The following is a 19497-nucleotide window of genomic DNA, read 5'->3' on the forward strand; positions in this document are numbered from 1 at the left end:
TATCTATCTATCTATCCACCTCTCTTACTTTCATTCAATCTATCTATCTATCTATCTATCTATCTATCTATCTATCTATCTATCTATCTATCTATCTATCTATCTATCTATCTATCTATCTATCTATCTATCTATCTATCTATCTATCTATCTATCTATCTATCTATCTATCCACCTCTCTTACTTTCATTCTATCTATCTATCTATCTATCTATCTATCTATCTATCTATCTATCTATCTATCTATCTATCTATCTATCTATCTATCTATCTATCTATCTATCTATCTATCTATCTATCTATCTATCTATCTATCTATCCATCCATCCATCCATCCATCCATCCATCCATCCATCCATCCATCCATCCATCCATCCATCCATCCATCCATCCATCCATCCATCCATCTATCTATCTATCTATCTATCTATCTATCTATCTATCTATCTATCTATCTATCCACCTCTCTTACTTTCATTCTATCTATCTATCTATCTATCTATCTATCTATCTATCTATCTATCTATCTATCTATCTATCTATCTATCTATCTATCTATCTATCTATCTATCTATCTATCTATCTATCTATCTATCTATCTATCTATCTTTCTGTCTGTCTGTCTGTCCGTCCGTCCGTCCGTCCGTCCGTCCGTCCGTCCGTCCGTCCGTCCGTCCGTCCGTCCGTCTATCTATCTATCTATCTATCTATCTATCTATCTATCTATCTATCTATCTATCTATCTGACTATCTGTCTGTCTGTCTGTCTGTCTGTCTGTCTGTCTGTCTGTCTGTCTCTCTGTCTGTCTCTCTGTCCGTCCGTCCGTCCATCTGTCTGTCATGTCTGTCTTTTATTCTATCTATCACTCTTTGTATTTAACATTTTAAAACTCTATCAAGTTATCATTGTCTGTCTGTCTACATGGTTCATTCATATCCAAATACTATGACATTATTGTGTTTCCAAATTTCCCCCAAACTATCATGGAGCATGACCAAACAAGCACAGTGGTACCACAGTACTGTTTGGTACTTTTGTTCAGTGAGTAATCTCTCTCTCCTCATTTTTCATTTTCTCTTCCTCCGTAGCATCATCTGTAAGAGCCGATGTCTTGCTGATGGAATGAATGTGTTACAAATGTGAAGATAAATATATGCTGCTCTGAGTCTTCCAGAAGGCCTGTTTCTGCTCCACTGCCTCCACACCTGGGGAACCGCTCTACAGCCAACATGATATGATTATTACAACAGTTAAGTGTGTGTGTGTGTGTGTGTGTGTGTGTGTGTGTGTGTGTGTGTGTGTGTGTGTGTGTCATTTAATTATACACCTGCGGCTGTGGTCAGTATATAATAATATTTTGTTGATTACTTCACATTTCTCTCATGCAGTCAGATGATACTTGAGCATATTAATTTTGTAATATGTTGAATATTACTGAGTATATACATCTAAAACATTTAGCAATAGTTATTAAACTTTGTTGTCACTCCTAAAAGTGTGTTTTCACTCTTTTGGGTTCCAGGGTCACACATTTTACTCACTTCAGCATTTAATTTGTATTTATATACGTTTTTGTATCTAAAAAAATCGTATTCTGAAATGTAGGAAATAAACATTTATTATTGGTCATTAAAAAATAAGCAAACTGGAACAATGTGAGCTTAAACCCTAAATAATGTAGAAAATATTTACAATAATTGAAAATCTGATTTACATAAATAAAATAGCATTTCAGACTATTGTAATAAGATATTTATAAATAATAATATTAATCTTAATCATCTATTTTTATATGGGTTGCTGATATGACATTGCATTTTCACTGTCTTAGTGTGACTGTCTCAAGCATAGTTCAATGAATTAAAACCCTTATAATTTTTAAGTCATTATTACTAGTAAAATCATAGTTAAATACATCAGGTTTATTTATTTATTTTTATTTTACTTTATATATATATTTTTTTTATTTTCAAGTGGCCATTTTAGTATATGGCTTTTTTCATCCATATATTTCTAATAACATAGAAACTTGATACGTTTTGCTACCAAAAAACATATCTTCTGGTGTGACACTAAATGCTAATTTTAAATAATCAATTCCAGGAGACCTTTAATTAGTTAAAGGACCTCATTCAGGATTATGTGACTGAAGCCCCCTGTGAAGCATATGATGTGCACCTGTTAAGTCTCTGTCTTTCTTTTTTGGAGCCACTATAAAATTGTTACGTTTGTTGTCCTTTGGTGGGACACCCATTTATTGAAAACGTTCATCAAGTCATGGAGAAAATTATTATTCAAAATTTTATAAACAATAAATAGCACTGTATAATATGGTGGCTAAGAGAGCTTATCATGCAATTTAAGAAAACACATGCATGTACAAATAACGCTTGCAAATTAAGGACAGTTCTTAAACCGTTTGACAGCACATATTCTGCAAATCTCCACAATGCATCTACACATTAAAAAACATTCTGCATTTTTAACGCAAACAAATTTTAAAAACGCGCTGCATTTTCTCACAACGCAAACAATTTAATAAAACACTCTGCATTTTCATACAGCGCAAACAAATTAATAAAACTCGCTGCATTTTCTCACAATGTATACAATTTAATAAAGCGCGCTGAATTTTCTCAAAGCAAGGAAATTAATAAAACATGCTGCATTTTCTCACAACGCAAACAAATTAATAAAATGCACTGCATTTTCACACAACATAAACAAATTAATTAAGCGCACTGCATTTTTTACACAATGCAAACAAATTAATACAATGCGCTGTATTTTCACACAACGCAAACCAATTAATAAAGCGCGCTGCATTTTCACACGACACAAACAAATTAATAAAACATGCTGCGTTTTCTCACAACGCAAACAATTTACAAAAACCTGCTGCATTTTCTCACAACACTTGCAAAAACATTGTAATAATGGAAATGTTTCAATGGGACCCAAAAACGTGTTCTGTGAGTATTGCTCAGTGAATTTGTAGGTAATCTTTAAAAGGTGAGTTTTTTTTGTTTGTTCATATTAACATACTGATTCCCTTGCCATTTGTATTTTATTAGGCTAAACAACCATAACCTAAATCGCTGGGTGTTATTTTTTTGGGTCCCCTTGAAACATTTCTACTGTGTTCTGTGCTATTTGAAAGTGTTGTGAGAAAATGCAGCACGTTTTATTTATTTGTTTGTTTTGCGTGAAAATGCAGCATGTTTTTATTTTTTGAAATGTGTTTGCGTTGTGACGATTTGCAGTATGTGAGCTGTCAAACAGATGAAGTTTTTTTCTTTGCTGTTGTTTTTTGTAACTGCATGTGTTTTCTTAAATTACAGCACATTAAGCTCTCTCGGCCACCATAGTATGAAGATGCGTCCAATTATAACAATAAATCGCTCTCACGTTATTTGTTGGTTTTTTTAAGTTTTGTCACACCATAGGACGCATTTAAGATGCCGTTCATAAAAAAAAAAGAAATTTTGTGAGAATTGTTATTGTAAAAGTTAGTGGACACTAATATTTTCTCAAACATTACACTTTAAACAACATAAATATACGTATTTTTACTTTTTAGTAATGTGTTTTACAAATACAAAGCATTCTTACTGGCTGTTTTGTCAACTACCCATACATCTTCATATACTGTACGCCATGTAGCCGTACTTGAGGCCTGTAGGTTGCGCTCTTTCCCTCTCCCTGTTAAAGCGAAGGGGAGGGTCTGCGAGTGTCTTCAAGGACAGCCATTGGTTTACCAGACGCATATAAAACACGGCACATCCCCAAAAAGTGAGAGGGCAGGAATTCAAGCAGTTGATGAATATCCCTGCAGGAGTGAGTGAGGGGGAGTGAGAGATCAGGACACGGACCGAGGGAAAAATCCACACCTTTCCCAGAGTGATTACAGAAAGCGGTGCGTTTGTGCGCGTCCCCTCCGTTGAGCACCTCCGCGGACTTGCGCGTAAAGACAATCAATGAAGGAGAGAAGATCTATCCAGAAACTGTCCCTTCAGCCCGGAATGGATCCGAGTCAGAGCCTCAAATGTAAGATCGTGGTCGTGGGGGACAGTCAGTGTGGGAAAACCGCTCTGCTCCACGTTTTTGCCAAGGACTGTTTCCCTGAGGTGAGATGCGTAAAATCCAGCGGGTGCGCGCAGCTGCGTCTGTATATGTAGTTTTTTGCATTCATTTATGTATCTATCTGCATGTTTAGTGACATTTGCTCTGTTTATTCATCTTAGAATTATGTCCCCACTGTGTTTGAGAATTACACAGCAAGTTTTGAGATTGACAAGCAGAGAATAGAGCTCAGCCTGTGGGACACCTCAGGTGAGTCTCAAATTTTGTTGTCGTCTTGCGTGCGTTTGTGTTTAGTTTTAAGTGTAAATGTTGAATGTGTATAGTCAAGTCTGTTCACTGGCGTTTCTCAAGACCCCTTGGTTTATAGAGAGCCAGAGCAAGGACCCCCTTGTAAACATGTTTTAAATATAATTACGAGTTTGTATGTTGTTTGCTTATAGTAAAACACACATTACCATATACATGTAATAACATTTAGGATGAACTTTAGCTTATTTCGTTTTAAGTAAAACGGTATACATAATCTCAACAGTTGCTAAGATTAAACAATAATTATTGTAATACCCAAACATTTGTGGTGTAATTGAAATGCAAGCTTAGTATACTCTAATGCCATAATATAATGTCATTTTGTTGTATAGTGTCGTTCTTAAATGGATAGTTTACTCAAAAATGTGTGGTATAATTTAATATGCAAGCTAAATATACTCCAATGCCACAATATAATATCATATTGTTGTACAGTGTGGTTGTTAAAAGGGACCGTTCACCCAAAAGAGAACATTTTGTTCACTGTTTACTCTCCCTCGTGTAGCTGCTAACCTATTTTTTGATGAAAATATCTTGAAGAAAGCTGAAAACCACTGACTTCCATAGTAGGAAAAACTAATACAATTGATGGTACAGGTTTCCAATTTGCTTTGAAATATTTTCCTTTGTGTTCAACTGAAGAAAGTCAAACAGGTTTGGAACAAGTGAAGGATGAGTAAGTGATGACAGAATTTTCAGTTTTGTGTGAACTGTCCCTTTAACATAAAAAATTAATGTCATTAATGTATTGTTTCAGTTTCACTTGATATTAATTCATAATGTTGTTATGACTATTTAGTTCATTAACAAGGTTCAAAACATGTCCAGACTTGTTGTCTTTCATCTTGAAGCCTGTAAACATTTCATCATTTTGATGCGGCAGTGCATTGTGCGGGGGTAATGATGTGATTGCTAGCGCTTACGTTTACGCCTGGGGGAAAATCTGGGTTTGTTTAATAGCTTTTTTCTTTCTTTTTCGGAGCGGTTGAACGATTCTCAGTTGTTGAGTCAGTACCACAGCCTGCCAAGCATTTAATCACACACACACACACACACACCCTGCTAACACACTCTCGCACACTCCACCCATCTGTGGAACATGATCCACGGACACCTCACTTTTAAGGAATGTTAGGATGGCATCACGAGGAACGTTGCGCTAAATGATGTTTTGGATAAACAAATGAAAGCAGAACTGTTGCCACAGCTGGGGTCATGCCGCCATTCACTCGTTTAACAAAACCAAACCGCCGTGACCACACAGGCAAATTAGAATAGGGTCTTGGCTCAGCCTGTCTGGATGTAGGCTATTGGTAAGTTTCCAGAGCTCGTGCTCGGATCACCCAGGAGAGATCAGACCTGCTGTCTGGAGGTAATCACAGGCCCCGTAAAGCATCCAGCCAGACAGCCTGCTTTAGACGGTGGCCTCTTTGGAGCTTAGTTATGATCTGGGGTAAACTGCATTCAGACCTGAACCTGGGGCTTTAGTTGTTTGGTGCTGTGTGTGGTCCAGTTAAATGCTAAACATCTATGGTATATGTTAAACCACCAAGCTTCTTGACTAGCTAAACCACCTTTTTGATCAACTTTACATTCCACCAAGCATGATGTTAAAAAACAAGTCAAAAATGGATGTCAATTTGATGTCAAAATGTTGATGTCAGTTTGACATCCACACATTGATACCCTTTTGACCAATCAAAATGACGATGCAAAAAATAGATTTTTTTTTTATTAATCTGAAAGATTTAGTGCCAAATTACAAATTTAAGCTGGATTTCCTGATGTAAACTACCTTGACGTTAAATTAACATTAAATTGACATCTAAATTGGTGTCAAAATAGATTGCAGGACTGTCCCTCTGGGATATTAGGGACTGGACCAAATCAGTCACACTAATCTATTTAGTCATATGTCAAGTTTCCATAGTTAGTCATATTCTTAGTCAAGGTCCATTTCTCGCTAACAAAATTATGTTCCAGTCTAGAGTCTTTTCCTAACTCAGGAGCCTTGTGTTAATTTGACCTGCTGAAAAGCTAGCCTACGCTGTGGATAGTTCACCCAAAAATAAAAATGAATATAGTCACCATCCAGTTGTCTCAAACTTGTTTGAGATTCTCACGTCTGTTGAATACAAAAGAAGATCTTTCAAGAGTTCACACTTTGGCATGCTGTCCTGGGAGAGAACCCTAATCTCGGAGATAGATGAGCCCAAGGTTCCCGCCGGTCAGTGAGCATTAGGAGAGATACGAGATCGGGCATATCTCCCCCTATTTTATGCTAATATGGTGGTTCTGATTGATTCAGTATGTATGCATTTAGTGCTTGTAACTGTTATTTAAAATTTGTACATGTTTTTAGACTGTGGTAGGAATCCAGAAGCACCCCGGGAAAACCCTCACGAACACGGGGAGATCATCCAAACTCCGCACAGAGAGTGCAGACCAGCTCAATTAGAATTTTAACCTTTGGCCCTCCCATTGTGAGGCAGCAGCGCCAGCCATTGACCCGCCGTGTTTCCCGATCATAGAATGAGGAGAAGGAGTAGGGTTCAAAAAACAAAGAGAGGAAACAAAGTTTAGGCAGGATATTTATAGTAGTTTTAGAATGATCTGATAGGTTAGCTAATGATTAATGATAGGGATCAGCTGTTGTCGATCATCAGCAAAATTTGATACTTGCAAACAGTTTTTGGTCCATTCGATAGAACAGTACCAACTTGCATGAAAGAATCAGTCTTAGGTCAGTATAGTGGCTCCCTCGCCCTTTTGCAGTTCACTTTTTGCGGCCTGGAAGTTTCATACAATTTGACAGGCTTTTTTTAATAGCGCATTGTATTCTGCGTCCTGACTGGCTGTAGACCGTTTTCAGTCAATCTCCTCTGAGCCCCGGCTCCCTTTACAGTACAGAATGCTTTCAGCTTGCCAAATTGACATAAGTCTTCAATAGCTAGTAGAGCTGGACTGTATGTTTGCAAGTTTTCTCCCCACAATGTCGATGAAGCGTTCTGCACTGTCAAAGGTACAAAAAGGTACAAAAGGCAGGGGAGAAGATGCTATCCATCGCACAAAAAGTTGTACTTTTGGAAATGCTAAAGGAAGGTGGAAGTTATGTGGCTGTAGGGGTGCCATTACGGAATAAATAAATGAAGATCAAATCATTTTAATCTGGTTTTATTCTGTAATGTTGGACTTATTTTTCTATGAAGGTTTTAACTCTTGAGAGTTTAAACAAGAGAGAAAAGCGTGAACTGTCTGACAGAAGTGTATAAAGTGTGTAGTGAGGGGTTTTACAGCCTTAAAACATCTAAAATAACTGTAAAAAATAAAGCTGACTACTTTGCGGATTTTGCTTATTGCAGGTAATTTTTAGAACGTAGCTCCTGCAAATAATGAGGGACTACTGTAATTAATTCCTCAATCGATAGCCATTTTATTGCTCAAACGAGAGATATGCCTGATGATAATTTGTGCTGTAGGTACAGGAGTGTGTTGTTCGGCTGACAGATGTCTGCGGTGGGCGTCTGCGGGCAGGGCCACCCGTCTGGCACTGGCATTTGGATATGTAGTTAGTTGCTTGTGTCAGGCCGTGGGCTTCCAGCCTGCTGTTCATTACGGTGTAAGTTATTGTGTCAGAGCCAGGCTCCAAGGTCTCCCCAGTGTGTGTGCGGTCTTTCCTCACAAATGCCTAAGTCCAGGATTTAACAAGTTCCAAACACACCTGAGCATATTCCAGATAATGAGAGAAATGGGGGCGACCTTGTATGTTTGCCCTCGAATATTTTAAAAATTCATTGCCTTAAGTGTTTCTGAGCAGTCGATGAATCTGGGGGTTGCTCCCAGAATTGCCCGAATGGATAGTTTTCTTGGCATCTCTTCTTTGTGCTGCTTTGTTTGCAACAGCTGCCGTTCCCGTCAACCGGGAGGCTGACTGCTCCTGTTATTGTCCACCAATCAGCTGTTGAGTCACGACCCCATTCAGCATTCAGCTGGCAATATCCGTCACTGATCCGCCATGGAACCTATTGATACAGTAGAGTACCATTGCGAACTCGAAACAGTTTGCTTCTGAACAACTACGACCAAGACTTTTTGTGTCGCACATAAAAGAGGGGGGGTTCAATTGTGTTTCTTTTACTTTTGATTGAGCTCAAGTCTTGTATAACAGCTTTTTCATCACTGTCACCTATTGTTACATTTGTTAAAACGATTCCCACTAAAAGCGCTGAAAAACCGAGCAGTCTTTAGGCATTATTCCAATGTCACAGAGGAATTTCCAGTCTGCCGCATGAATGTTTCATTAGGGGTTTTCTTGTGTATATTGATTTTAGGGCCTAGCAGGTCCTTCTAAATCTGAAACCCAAGTGTGCATGTATTGTGTGTTATGCGATACACAAGAGGCCAAGTGTCAGGATAACACCCTACCGGAGATACTTTCTGATCTTCTCGATGGCCACAAGCATGTGTGTGTGTATATATCCCCTAATAGCTGTTCCTCTGTGGAATCGGACCCCTTCCCCCAGCTCCGCTCTTCCAGACACTTATTGACCAGAAACCCCCTGCAGATGTGAAGCCAGAATCTTGACATGCCTGTCTCAAAGGTTCCTTATCCACCAGTCAGACCATGATCAATCAATATACACGCACGCTGCTCTGGGATCGTTTGGTTCCTTTGTGAGTTGTACTTTCACAATAAGCATATCGTTTCGGATGACTATAGCCGCAAACTCAGTCCTTTGTTCCTCAAGCGTCCTATCTCTTTGCTCCCCTAAGGGCTGGTGACGGATGTGCTATCAAGGCATAGTTCGATTGAATGGCGTCTTTGATTGGGTGACCTTGTAAGATGTCACTTGTTTGCAGAAATGTTTTATCAGACTTCTTCATCGGAATTGCTGGAGTTGTGGCTTGAAAGTCAGAATGTAATGTGAATCTCAAGCACTGAGCCAAAAGGCTTACTCGACACATTTAAACTCTGCAAGGTGGTTATTTTACACTGAAATAGGTTATTAATCATGAATAGCGTCTTTTGGAATTCTTGGTGACTTCATTGAATCTTGAGTAGTGTCTATTGATGGTTAATAATGGCTACTATTAGTAAGTCTTACAGACTTTAGCCTGGTTTATACTTCTGCGTCAAGTAACCGGCATAACCCACGGCGCATGCAATGCCCGTAGCTGTGCATTTATACTTTCGCACGCTGTCTTTGTTGGTCTGCATTGCAAATGTTCCTGTGTCGAGTTTCTTCAGTGCTGTTTTGCTTTTCCTGAACACTTCCAGGATGTACAAGTGGCTCAAACTCGCTCATTTTGAGGCAGGAACCGGCGGACGTGCAACAACTTTAACTATGAGGTAAATACAAAACAAAACTTTCTATCCGGAGCTCATTCACGGGACTCCACACTTGTAAACAATCGCTCCGTCAGGCTCGCACCATTCACACGGCTCTCGGTCCCGCCCAAACTCGTCAGCACTACCAAGCCGTCCAATCACAGAGCTTGCGCTATGCGTCGTTGCGACATGTAGTTAAATTTTTTGGAGAGGTGCACGTCAGCGACGCCAATGGCCACGGCGAAGGGCTATGCGTCAGCGCCATAGCATACGCCAGCGTTTGACGCAGAAGTATAAACAGAAGTATAAATCAGCCTTTAGGGATGGACTTTGGTCAATGGGATACCACCTAGAAGCTACCAGGATCACTTTAGCAGATATTTAGCAGTCCAATAGGAATTAAGGACCATATCCTAGCATTGAACAGTCAAGTTATACCAATCTAGTATTATTTAGAATGAATAAAGGGGGCACAATGGCTCAGTGGTTAGCACTGTTGCCTAACAGCAACAAGGTCGCAGGTTCGAATCCCTGCTTGGTCAGTTGGCATTTCTGTGTTGAGTTTGCATGGTCTCCCCGTGTTCACGTGGGTTTCCTCCGGTTGCTCCGGTTTCCCCCACAGTCCAAAGACATGCGCTGTAGGTGGGTTGAATTAACTAAATTGGCCATAGTGTGTGTGAATGTGAGAGTGTATGGGTGTTTCCCAGTACTGGGTTGCAGCTGAAAGGGCATCCCCTGTGTAAAGCATATGCTGGATAAGTTGGCGGTTCATTCCAATGTGGCGAACCCTTATGAATAAAAAAACTAAGCCAGAGGAAAATGAATTAATAAATCAGATAAAGCTATGCCGTTTTGTTCTACTTACTTTTTAAATAAGTATCAATAAACTGTTGCAAGTTCTGACCTAAGGTGTGATCTATCCTCTGTAATCCTATCCTTAACTCTTATCTGCAAGGGAAGACCTCATTATCAACGAACCCCCGAAAACAAAACGTTCCCGGGATCATTTGAATGGGCTCCTGCTGGGACAAGCTCTCTCAAACCCACTTGTCCAAAGCTGGTCAACTATTGTCGGTCGGATCATATTTCTAACCTCAGCGATTTGAGCCCGCATGCCACACATTCCTGCGAGGAAAGGTTTGCTCTCATACTCCACAAAGCAGCTATTGTGCGGTGGGCCACCAAGGGGAAAAAAAAGCAACACGTGAACCGTTATGTTCTCTGAAACGATCTTACCTTGTTAGTCAAGGAGGAAATTAAACTGAGGGGGTTCTCGTGTACTGATGTGGAGTTCAAAAGGATGGTTTTTGTTTGTGAAAGTTTGCAGTATGTCTGTTGGCAATTTATTTAACCGTGAATTAGCTTCAAGGGATTTTGTAGCGTGGGTTATGGATTGTATTTACTTCACAGAGTTGGAGAACTGTGCCTGTTTATTGCTTTGTTTTTATCAGGAAAACAGTGAAGGATATAAGCCAAAAAAACAATGGCAGCGAATTCTTTACTGTGCATGTGTGTGTGTGTGTGTGTGTGTGTGTGTGTGTGTGTGTGTGTGTGTGTGTGTGTGTGTGTGTGTGTGTGTGTGTGTGTGTGTGTGTGCGCGCGCACTTTTTACATAGTCACCACATGTTTAGAGAAGCATTTGAACACTCAGGGAATCCATTCAGCTGTCAGTATCCTTCACACACACGCACACACACACACACATACTGGACTAAGGAATGTAGTGTGTGTTGTTATAGCTATGGTGTCCTACAAGTGTGTGTGTGTGTGTGTGTGTGTGTGTGTGTGTGTGTGTGTGTGTGTGTGTGTGTGTGTGTGTGTGTGTGTGTGTGTGTGTGTGTGTGTGTGTGTGTGTGTGTGTGTGTGTGTGTGTGTGTGTTTTTCTGTGTGTTTGTGTGTGTGAGTGAGTGAGTCACTCCTGCTATTGCTTACACATATAGCATACTTCAAAAAAGATTTCTGCTTGCAAACAATTTATATGTGTTGAATTTAAACAAACAAATTAAATTTAGTAATGTTCAATTTGATTAGTTTAAGTTCAGCCCAAATAAATTGTTTACAACCACTTAACTTAAAAAAATTGAGTAAATCCAAGGAATCATCTTTGAATAATTTATTTTTCAGTGAAGATTTGGGTTTTGCTGTGTATGTGTGCATTGGACTGAGAAATAAAGTAATGTGTTTAATGAGGAAACTGTGTTTATTCATGTGTGTGTGTGTGTGTGTGTGTGTGTGTGTGTGTGTGTGTGTGTGTGTGTGTGTGTGTGCGCGCTCTCAAAAAAGCATGTTTTGTTTTAGGTTTGTTTTTGTTTTGGATGTGTTCAATGTGAAGTAATGTCAAAGTTTGTTTGGGTATACCATCTAAATACTATGGTATTAGAGTATCCCAAAATAGGCTTTACAAAATGTAAATCATTGTAATGTTTTCTTTAAGTGACTGAACAGAATAATTTTCACATAATTGTTTATAAGTAAATATTCTTGCCTACAAGACTAGTTACTTAAAAGTCTTATTCAGACCCATTCAGAGTGTTTTTTGGACCTTATTTAAGCTACATTTTGTTTCTCCACAACCTACTAACCACACATATATTTTTTTTGTCTAGAAAATGCAAACATGTACATCAATATTTCTCACATATTATTGTGGCACAGTTTGTGCTGAATACAAAAAAAAAAAAAACAAGTTGGCCAATACTATGTAATAAGTAACTATAAAAAAATGTCAGGGCATGTTAAAAATTCTTAGGGGCTTCAAAATCACCTCATAGAGGGTTAAACGTTTGCTATTCATTACCATGGTAAATGGCAGCACAAAATGTTATCATGCTAATTCTTTCAGGATTACATTATTGACAAGAGTGTATTTAGACATCACACATCCACATATCTATAGCACATTTTAAATATGTACACCACACATTGTAAAAAAAAAATTGCTGGGTTCCACACAATTTTCATGTTGTCTCAATACAAATCAATTAAGTTAACTTCATTGTGTTTACAAATTTAGGTGTTAATTTTTCCCCCCATCCCCCAAACAAACAAACAAAAAATAACGTTATTGTTTCAACTCATAATTAGTTTGAACAAACAGCCAAACTATTTTTTTTGAGTTTAGGAATTATAGCAATAAAGGCATAATCCACCCAAAAATGATAATTCTGTCATCGTTTACACACCCTCCATATGATTTTCTTTTTATTCTTTTGAACACACACATTGATATTTTAAAGAATGTTGGTAACTAATAACTTTTTTTTTGCCTACTATTGATGTTAATGACTACAAGTTTCCAACATTCTTCGAAATATCTTCTTTTGTGTTCAACAATTAAAAGAAACTAATAGAGGTTTGGAACCACTTACGTTTTTAGATGAACTTTCCTTTTAGGTTTCATTCAAACTCTTTGAACTCTATATAAACTTGATTAATTTGATCTAGATATTGATGTAGCTGCTAATTGATAAGCTAATTAATGAGTTAATGATTACTCATGATGAAAAAACAATAACATTTCTCATGCAAAACTTGTTTTTTGTTTTTGGGCCTGTAGCTGCGGCTGAAATATGAGCTGTAAAGTCCTGCGGCTGCATGTGTTTTCAACCTCACATTTTTCTGCTTAACTTCTGGCACTGCGAATGATCATTCTGACAAACGAAAAAGCCCTCCCTTCCTTCTGTCTCATTCTAGCTCTCTCGTAAACACCACCTCTGTCCTGGAATCTGGCACACTATAAATGTGTTTGTCCTGTGTGGATTGTACATATCGTGTCTGGCGGAGTTAACAGTGGGCGGTAATGCTTCGTTCTGTCAGAGTAAATCCTGGACTAAACTGTTCTCACAAAGACAAACATCTTCAGTTTTTAGCCAGAAGGGAAATGCTTCATCTGGCAAGGGTGCAGTTATTAGCATTGCTCGCTGAAGCTGTATTTCTTTTCCACTTATTCTCTGAGTTAAAGGGATCGTTCAAGCAAAACTGAAAATTCTATCATTGTTTACTCATCCTCCACTTGTCTCAAACCTGTCTGACTTTCTTTCTTCTGTTAAACACAAAAGAAGATACTTTGAAAAATGTTGAAAACATGCAACCATTTACATCCCAACTAATTATTTTTCCTACAAGGATTAAAATCTTTCTTCAAAATAGTGCTCAGCAGAATAAAGAAACTCATGAAGGTCAACTATCCCTTTTAGAATTTAGAGAATTATATTGTGTTTATCATTGTTCAGCACTAACCACATTTCACCAGTGACAGTGGAAGTAATCCCAGCCATTTCTTCTGAAATAAAAATCCACTTAAAACACTTCTCCATTCCGTCTGAAAGCAAAGTGTCCCTTTATGTGTAAAAGTTTCATGTTTGGAATGTCTGAAAAGTGGCTTCGGTGGTTTAAAAATTCATGAGTGCTTTTAAATTACCGTCTGTACTGTGACGCGGACTAAAACTTAAATGAGGTTAAGTAATATATTGACGGTCCTTCAGACAGACCAACTATCCTCCTCTAGTATTTGGTGTGTTCAGATGAACAGTTTTTCCTGACCTGGCCACATTTTGTGTTACAGGATCCCCGTATTATGACAACGTCAGACCACTCTCGTATCCAGACTCAGATGCCGTCATTATATGTTTCGACATCAGCCGACCAGAGACCCTGGATAGTGTCCTAAAGAAGGTAAGCATAATTCACTCGCTAGTAATTTATCTGACACATTTAAACAAGAGTGTAGCGCCCTTTTCCTATTTTAAGGGATTTTTCCTGGATTCTTACAAATTAGATTGCTCTAAATTGTATTTTAACCAGAGAAAAAAGGCATAACATGATACCAATTAATATAAATAATAAACAACCAATCTGATACAAAATTACCTTTCCAAATTAACTTAAATACAATCAAACAAACAAATGTATGCTAATAAAAGAAATAAAGGTTTGTCCAAAAATAAAGCTTTTCGGTTTCCTTTTTTCAAATCTCATATAAAAAATCAACAGTTCATTCAGTAAAGCTCAAACATTGTCTATATAAAATGAATAGTGAAAACCCTGTTGCAGGCCTGTGTCGGTGCTTGTATTTATAGTGGCAAAAAACACAACTGCCCATTTGCCCAAAGGGCAAATAAACAACAGTTCGCTCTTACCGGAGCCAGGGAATACTCCAGAACCGGAGTTATAGTCTGTGGAGAAAACGGATAGAGTCAGGGTACGTCGCATCCAGCGATGCCAGAGGAGCCACTGAGATGTCCTGGTTTTTCAAGGCGCTATCTGGGATGTCCAGGGTTGTTGGCGATACTCAAATGAAGTCCACTGACACAAACTCATGGATCTCCGCCCAAGCGGCTAACGCTGTATTTAGTAAACACAATACAACAAATTATCTGTTGATACTCAAGATGGAAATTTCTATCCTCACAGGATCATAGATGTTATAAGCTCTCTTCAGTTCTCTATTCGACAACTAGCCGAGCAAATAATCTTTCACACGCCGACGTTCACCCTGACGACATCTACCCTCGCAATGCTTATCCGCTCCCTTTATACATCTTTCGGGATATACATTTCTGGTCACATTACAACTACTTCCATCACAGCACAACAGGTTAAAATCTTAAATTAAATATAAATACAAAAATTCTGAAACAAAGCATCCTTCATACAAAAAACAAAAAATAAAAGAGATTAAAATATTATAACAGATAAATTAATTGACAGCTGGGCCTCACAAGAATGATTTTACTTGATTAGCATCCAGTTAACTATGTTTAAGTTAAAGATGTGAACTACATTTATGTGCAAAACCTTTCTTAATACGCGTTTTTGAAAATTAAGCGCATCTCGACATTTCCATGAAGCATTATTTATGCAATATTCCAAAATGTGCATAAAATAGGTGGATGGAAGCAAAGCTACTGTTCCTCAAAATTTATTTCAGTCAGCTACTAGGGCTGTGCGATTTAATCAAAATCGGATCGCAATCGAAATTTGAAGCGTGGCGATTAGTTAATCACAAGAAGCTTAATCACAAGAAGCTATATATATATATATATATATATATATATATATATATAATTTAATTTCCCCCGTCCTGAGGAAATGCGTGACTGTCGTCTGTTTGAGACGGTTTTACTAGCCATTTGAGTTAGCACACTAACATTCGTAGAATTGCACAACTGAACTATGCCGAACACTCACAATAAAAAAAAAGCAAACAGGAAATCGCAGACAAATGGGATTATGGCGTCTGCTGCTTCCGAAGCTTTAATAGACAAAGTAATCAACGAAAATCAAGTAATCAAAGAAAAACAGGGGTTAGTCGCAGAATTGTTGCCACGATTTACGGATTATTGAGCTGAAGCTTGACCACAAAATTAAATCGCAAATCAAATCGCAATATTTTCCCCAAATTGCACAACCCCATTCAGTTAAAATAGAGAGTCAGTCAGAAATAGAGATGGGTCTTGAAGAACATTTCTATCAGCCAATTAGATTTTAGGGTTAAAGCTGGGATATGAATGACAATCCTGTCAACCACTCAAGCTGAAATTTCTTCTCTGAGAAATTATGAAAATATGTTAAATTGTCAAAGTTTCTGTCATGTTAGTGAACAATACGGGTGTGGTCAGCTGAATTGGATATCAATCTGTAGGCTTGACCTTACTGCTTCCCGACAGCCTAATTGACTTTTAAATGCCTTCACGGTGATTCAGAAAAATTCCTCTACAACTCCTTTGTGATCTGCCCACTCTTTGTTGCATCCCAATAAAAGTCGTCCTTTGTTTTTCGAGAGGGTTGGATATCTTCTAGTAGACTCTCGGTCTGGGGTCAGGTGTCTAGAATGGCCCGTGGCCCTTTTACTGGGCCCCCGCTTTATAGTATTATGTGGGCATTAACTAGACCATGTGAGTGTAAGTCCTGCATGAAATCTGGGTCGCAGAATCGGAAATACGATCAGGCTACACGTGAGTACCTACTTGGAATAAAGTAGCGCTTTCTCCTGGGACTTTGAAGCCTCTGGGAGCCAGAGGTGAGCACAAAAGGATCATGGGAACGAGGAATGTAGGGTGTCCGTGTTCCTGTGTGAACAATCGTATGACTGTTGTACCCGCCTGTCTCCCGCCAGATTAAATCCGGTGATTTAATGCCACGCCAATACAGCAAGCGCTTTGTTGGGCAGGTCAGGAATGCAGATCACCTGAAGGATTGTTGGGAAGACATACACACCTACACATGCTGCTATTAGGTTTATGAAGGTTTATGAAGCGTTTTATACACTTAAAAAAACACTTGATATTATGCCATGCCCTACCCTTAAACCCAAACTTCAGAGGAAACCTGTGACAAATTTTGAATGTAAAAGGCCAAGTATGATTTTTTTCCAATTTTTTAAATTACAATGACACAAGGTTCCTTACAAACCTCCTCAATGTTGTAGTACCTAGGTCATACCCAAATTTCTGTCCTCCTAAACCACCAAAACTAGTACACACACACTGAAACACAGTCATTACAGTGCAAGCTTTATTCTCGCAGGAAGTATGAGCCTCACCTGTAGCAAGGAAGATTAATACTCTTGGGTTGGCGAAAGGGATGGGATGGAACGTGAGAAACTGAAAGAATGGGAACAGGAAACACTTGTTCTCGCCTTTTGTCCTCTTTCAGGCAGGGATGGATCAAGGCCAGCTGGTTTCATCTTTCCGTGTCTGCTTTTGTCTCTTTTTCTCACAGTGGAAAGGGGAGATCCAGGAATTCTGTCCCAACACAAAGATGCTGCTCGTCGGATGCAAGTCAGACCTGAGAACGGATCTCACGACATTAGTGGAGCTTTCCAACCACAGACAGACGCCGGTGTCCTATGATCAGGTGTGGGATTTTTATACAAACTGCAATCACAAAAGAACTATTCAAGTCCTCAGGTGAAATTGTCTAAATTTTCCAATATCGTGCAACCCTGATCTGCAATTTGCTAGGACAAAATCGAGACCCTCTGCTTCAAATCTTTCATTTGCCTTAGCTAATGCTCATCTTATCACTTTAGCCATAATTTAGGTTTATCAGTGACATTGCAATGATTTAGGGTACTAATCTGATCCATGCGTTGGTCTGAGTGATCAAAATCTTCCTAATCATAAAGCTAAGCTGCAGTGGTTAATTACTCTTCAGTTCTGTTTCCCGCCTAGGCTCATTACGTCTTTCTCTTTGTAGGGTTCAGCTATGGCTAAGCAGATATCCGCACCTTACATCGAGTGCTCCGCAGTGCAGTCGGAGAACAGCGTGCGGGACATTTTCCACGTTGCGACGCTGGCTTGCGTAAATAAGAACAACAAAAACATCAAGCGCAACAAATCGGCACGCTCCACCAAGCGCATCTCGCATATGCCCAGTCGACCAGAACTCGCTGCTGTGGCAACAGACCTACGCAAAGACAAAGCAAAGAGTTGCACGGTAATGTAATGCAAGGCGTTTGGGGAGTTAAAATAATAATAATTCAGTCTGGGAAACGGTGAGGGTGGAAAAAATGTGGAATTGCCTCTGAAGTGCTGGAGCCGGGAGTGTTTACTCGATGTCCCTGAAGGTATCTCCGGTTGAGGGTTCCACTTCTTCTTGCCAGAACTTGACAAACTTGTGGACGTAAAGCCAAACTACGGCCCCAACCACCTCTCCCCAACTTATCCACACAGCAGGAGGATGTCACCACCCTCTCGGCCGATGGGAGGCCTTCCTTCCTGCTCCTGGACGTGAAACTGCTTCCTCTCTGGAGGGTTCCTACTGGAAGCTTCTTCTGCAGGAAAGGAAGGAGGAAGTGGGATCGCATAACCATCGAGTCCAGAGTTCCGCTGAGCTATTTTTAAAAGATGCACGTTTTCAGTTGGTGTTAGCAATGGGAACTGTGAAGATGGACTTCCACAATGGTGACTATTGGAAACATCTCGATTCCTCTTTTTTTTTGAGTCTGTACAGCTAACGGAGGATATGAAACGAGAGTATATCACTGTGGTCAAGGATCACTTCCTCCTTCGATCTTCTGTTTTGCTCCTTCTGTAGACCAAGAAGCACGAGTTTGTGTGTGTGTGTGTGTGTGTTTGTGTGTGCGGGTGGATTTCTTATGCTAAGCTCAGCTAAAACTGTCACCATGGATACGCCGCTGGTATAACTCGCACTGTTTTCTGTATTACTCCTCATAATCACATTACGGTTCATTAGGATTCAGAAACAGAATAACCAAAGAGCTGGAAGGTTTTCGAGCCGGATGACTCAAATGTTCGACGTTCTGGGGTGCATGTTGGATGCGTATTTGTGGATCAATGAGAGCTTCTGTCACGGTTCTGTAAGAACACGGTTCGCTGGGCAAACGTTGGAGAATTGAGTTGATCAGTTAGTGTTCATTTGCATTCAGTTTATCCCCGAAGGGGGCTTTCGCAATGACAGCGGTGTGCAGCTACAAAGCATCTGGAAGTCATCAATTTGCAATGAGAGCTGGTGATTTGAGGCCTTTATGAGCAACAAAGACTGTTAGCGATGCAACACTGCTAAGAGTTCAACTTTATGCAAATCTGAAACCAAACTTATGACAGAATCCTTAAAAAAAAAAAAAAAAAAAACAGGTTCAAGAAAACATTAGCATTATGTATATGTAATATTATCGACAAAATGATTGGCTGTAGTAAATTCTGGTTAGCTGTTAGCATGTTAAATTAAACATTAAAGAAATGCTCTTTTTGTTTAAAAATAAGCTCATTTTAAACTCCCTTAGAGTTCTGGTAAAACTGTTTAGTTTTAC

The 19497-nt window shown here is 39.1% G+C and overlaps 1 protein-coding gene across 1 annotated transcript; it reads left to right on the forward strand.

Moving 5' to 3' along the window:
• Positions 1–3804: 3804 nt before the first annotated feature.
• rnd3a (Rho family GTPase 3a) lies at positions 3805–19297 on the forward strand. The gene is given in 5 exon segments (NM_199522.1): positions 3805–4128; positions 4246–4333; positions 14287–14396; positions 17445–17579; positions 17922–19297. Coding segments are annotated over 5 exon segments (732 nt in total). The 5' UTR covers positions 3805–3978; the 3' UTR covers positions 18171–19297.
• Positions 19298–19497: the final 200 nt, after the last annotated feature.

This window comes from Danio rerio, chromosome 22 (assembly GCF_049306965.1).
Source record: "Danio rerio strain Tuebingen ecotype United States chromosome 22, GRCz12tu, whole genome shotgun sequence".
In the NCBI taxonomy this organism is placed as follows: Eukaryota; Metazoa; Chordata; class Actinopteri; order Cypriniformes; family Danionidae; genus Danio; species Danio rerio.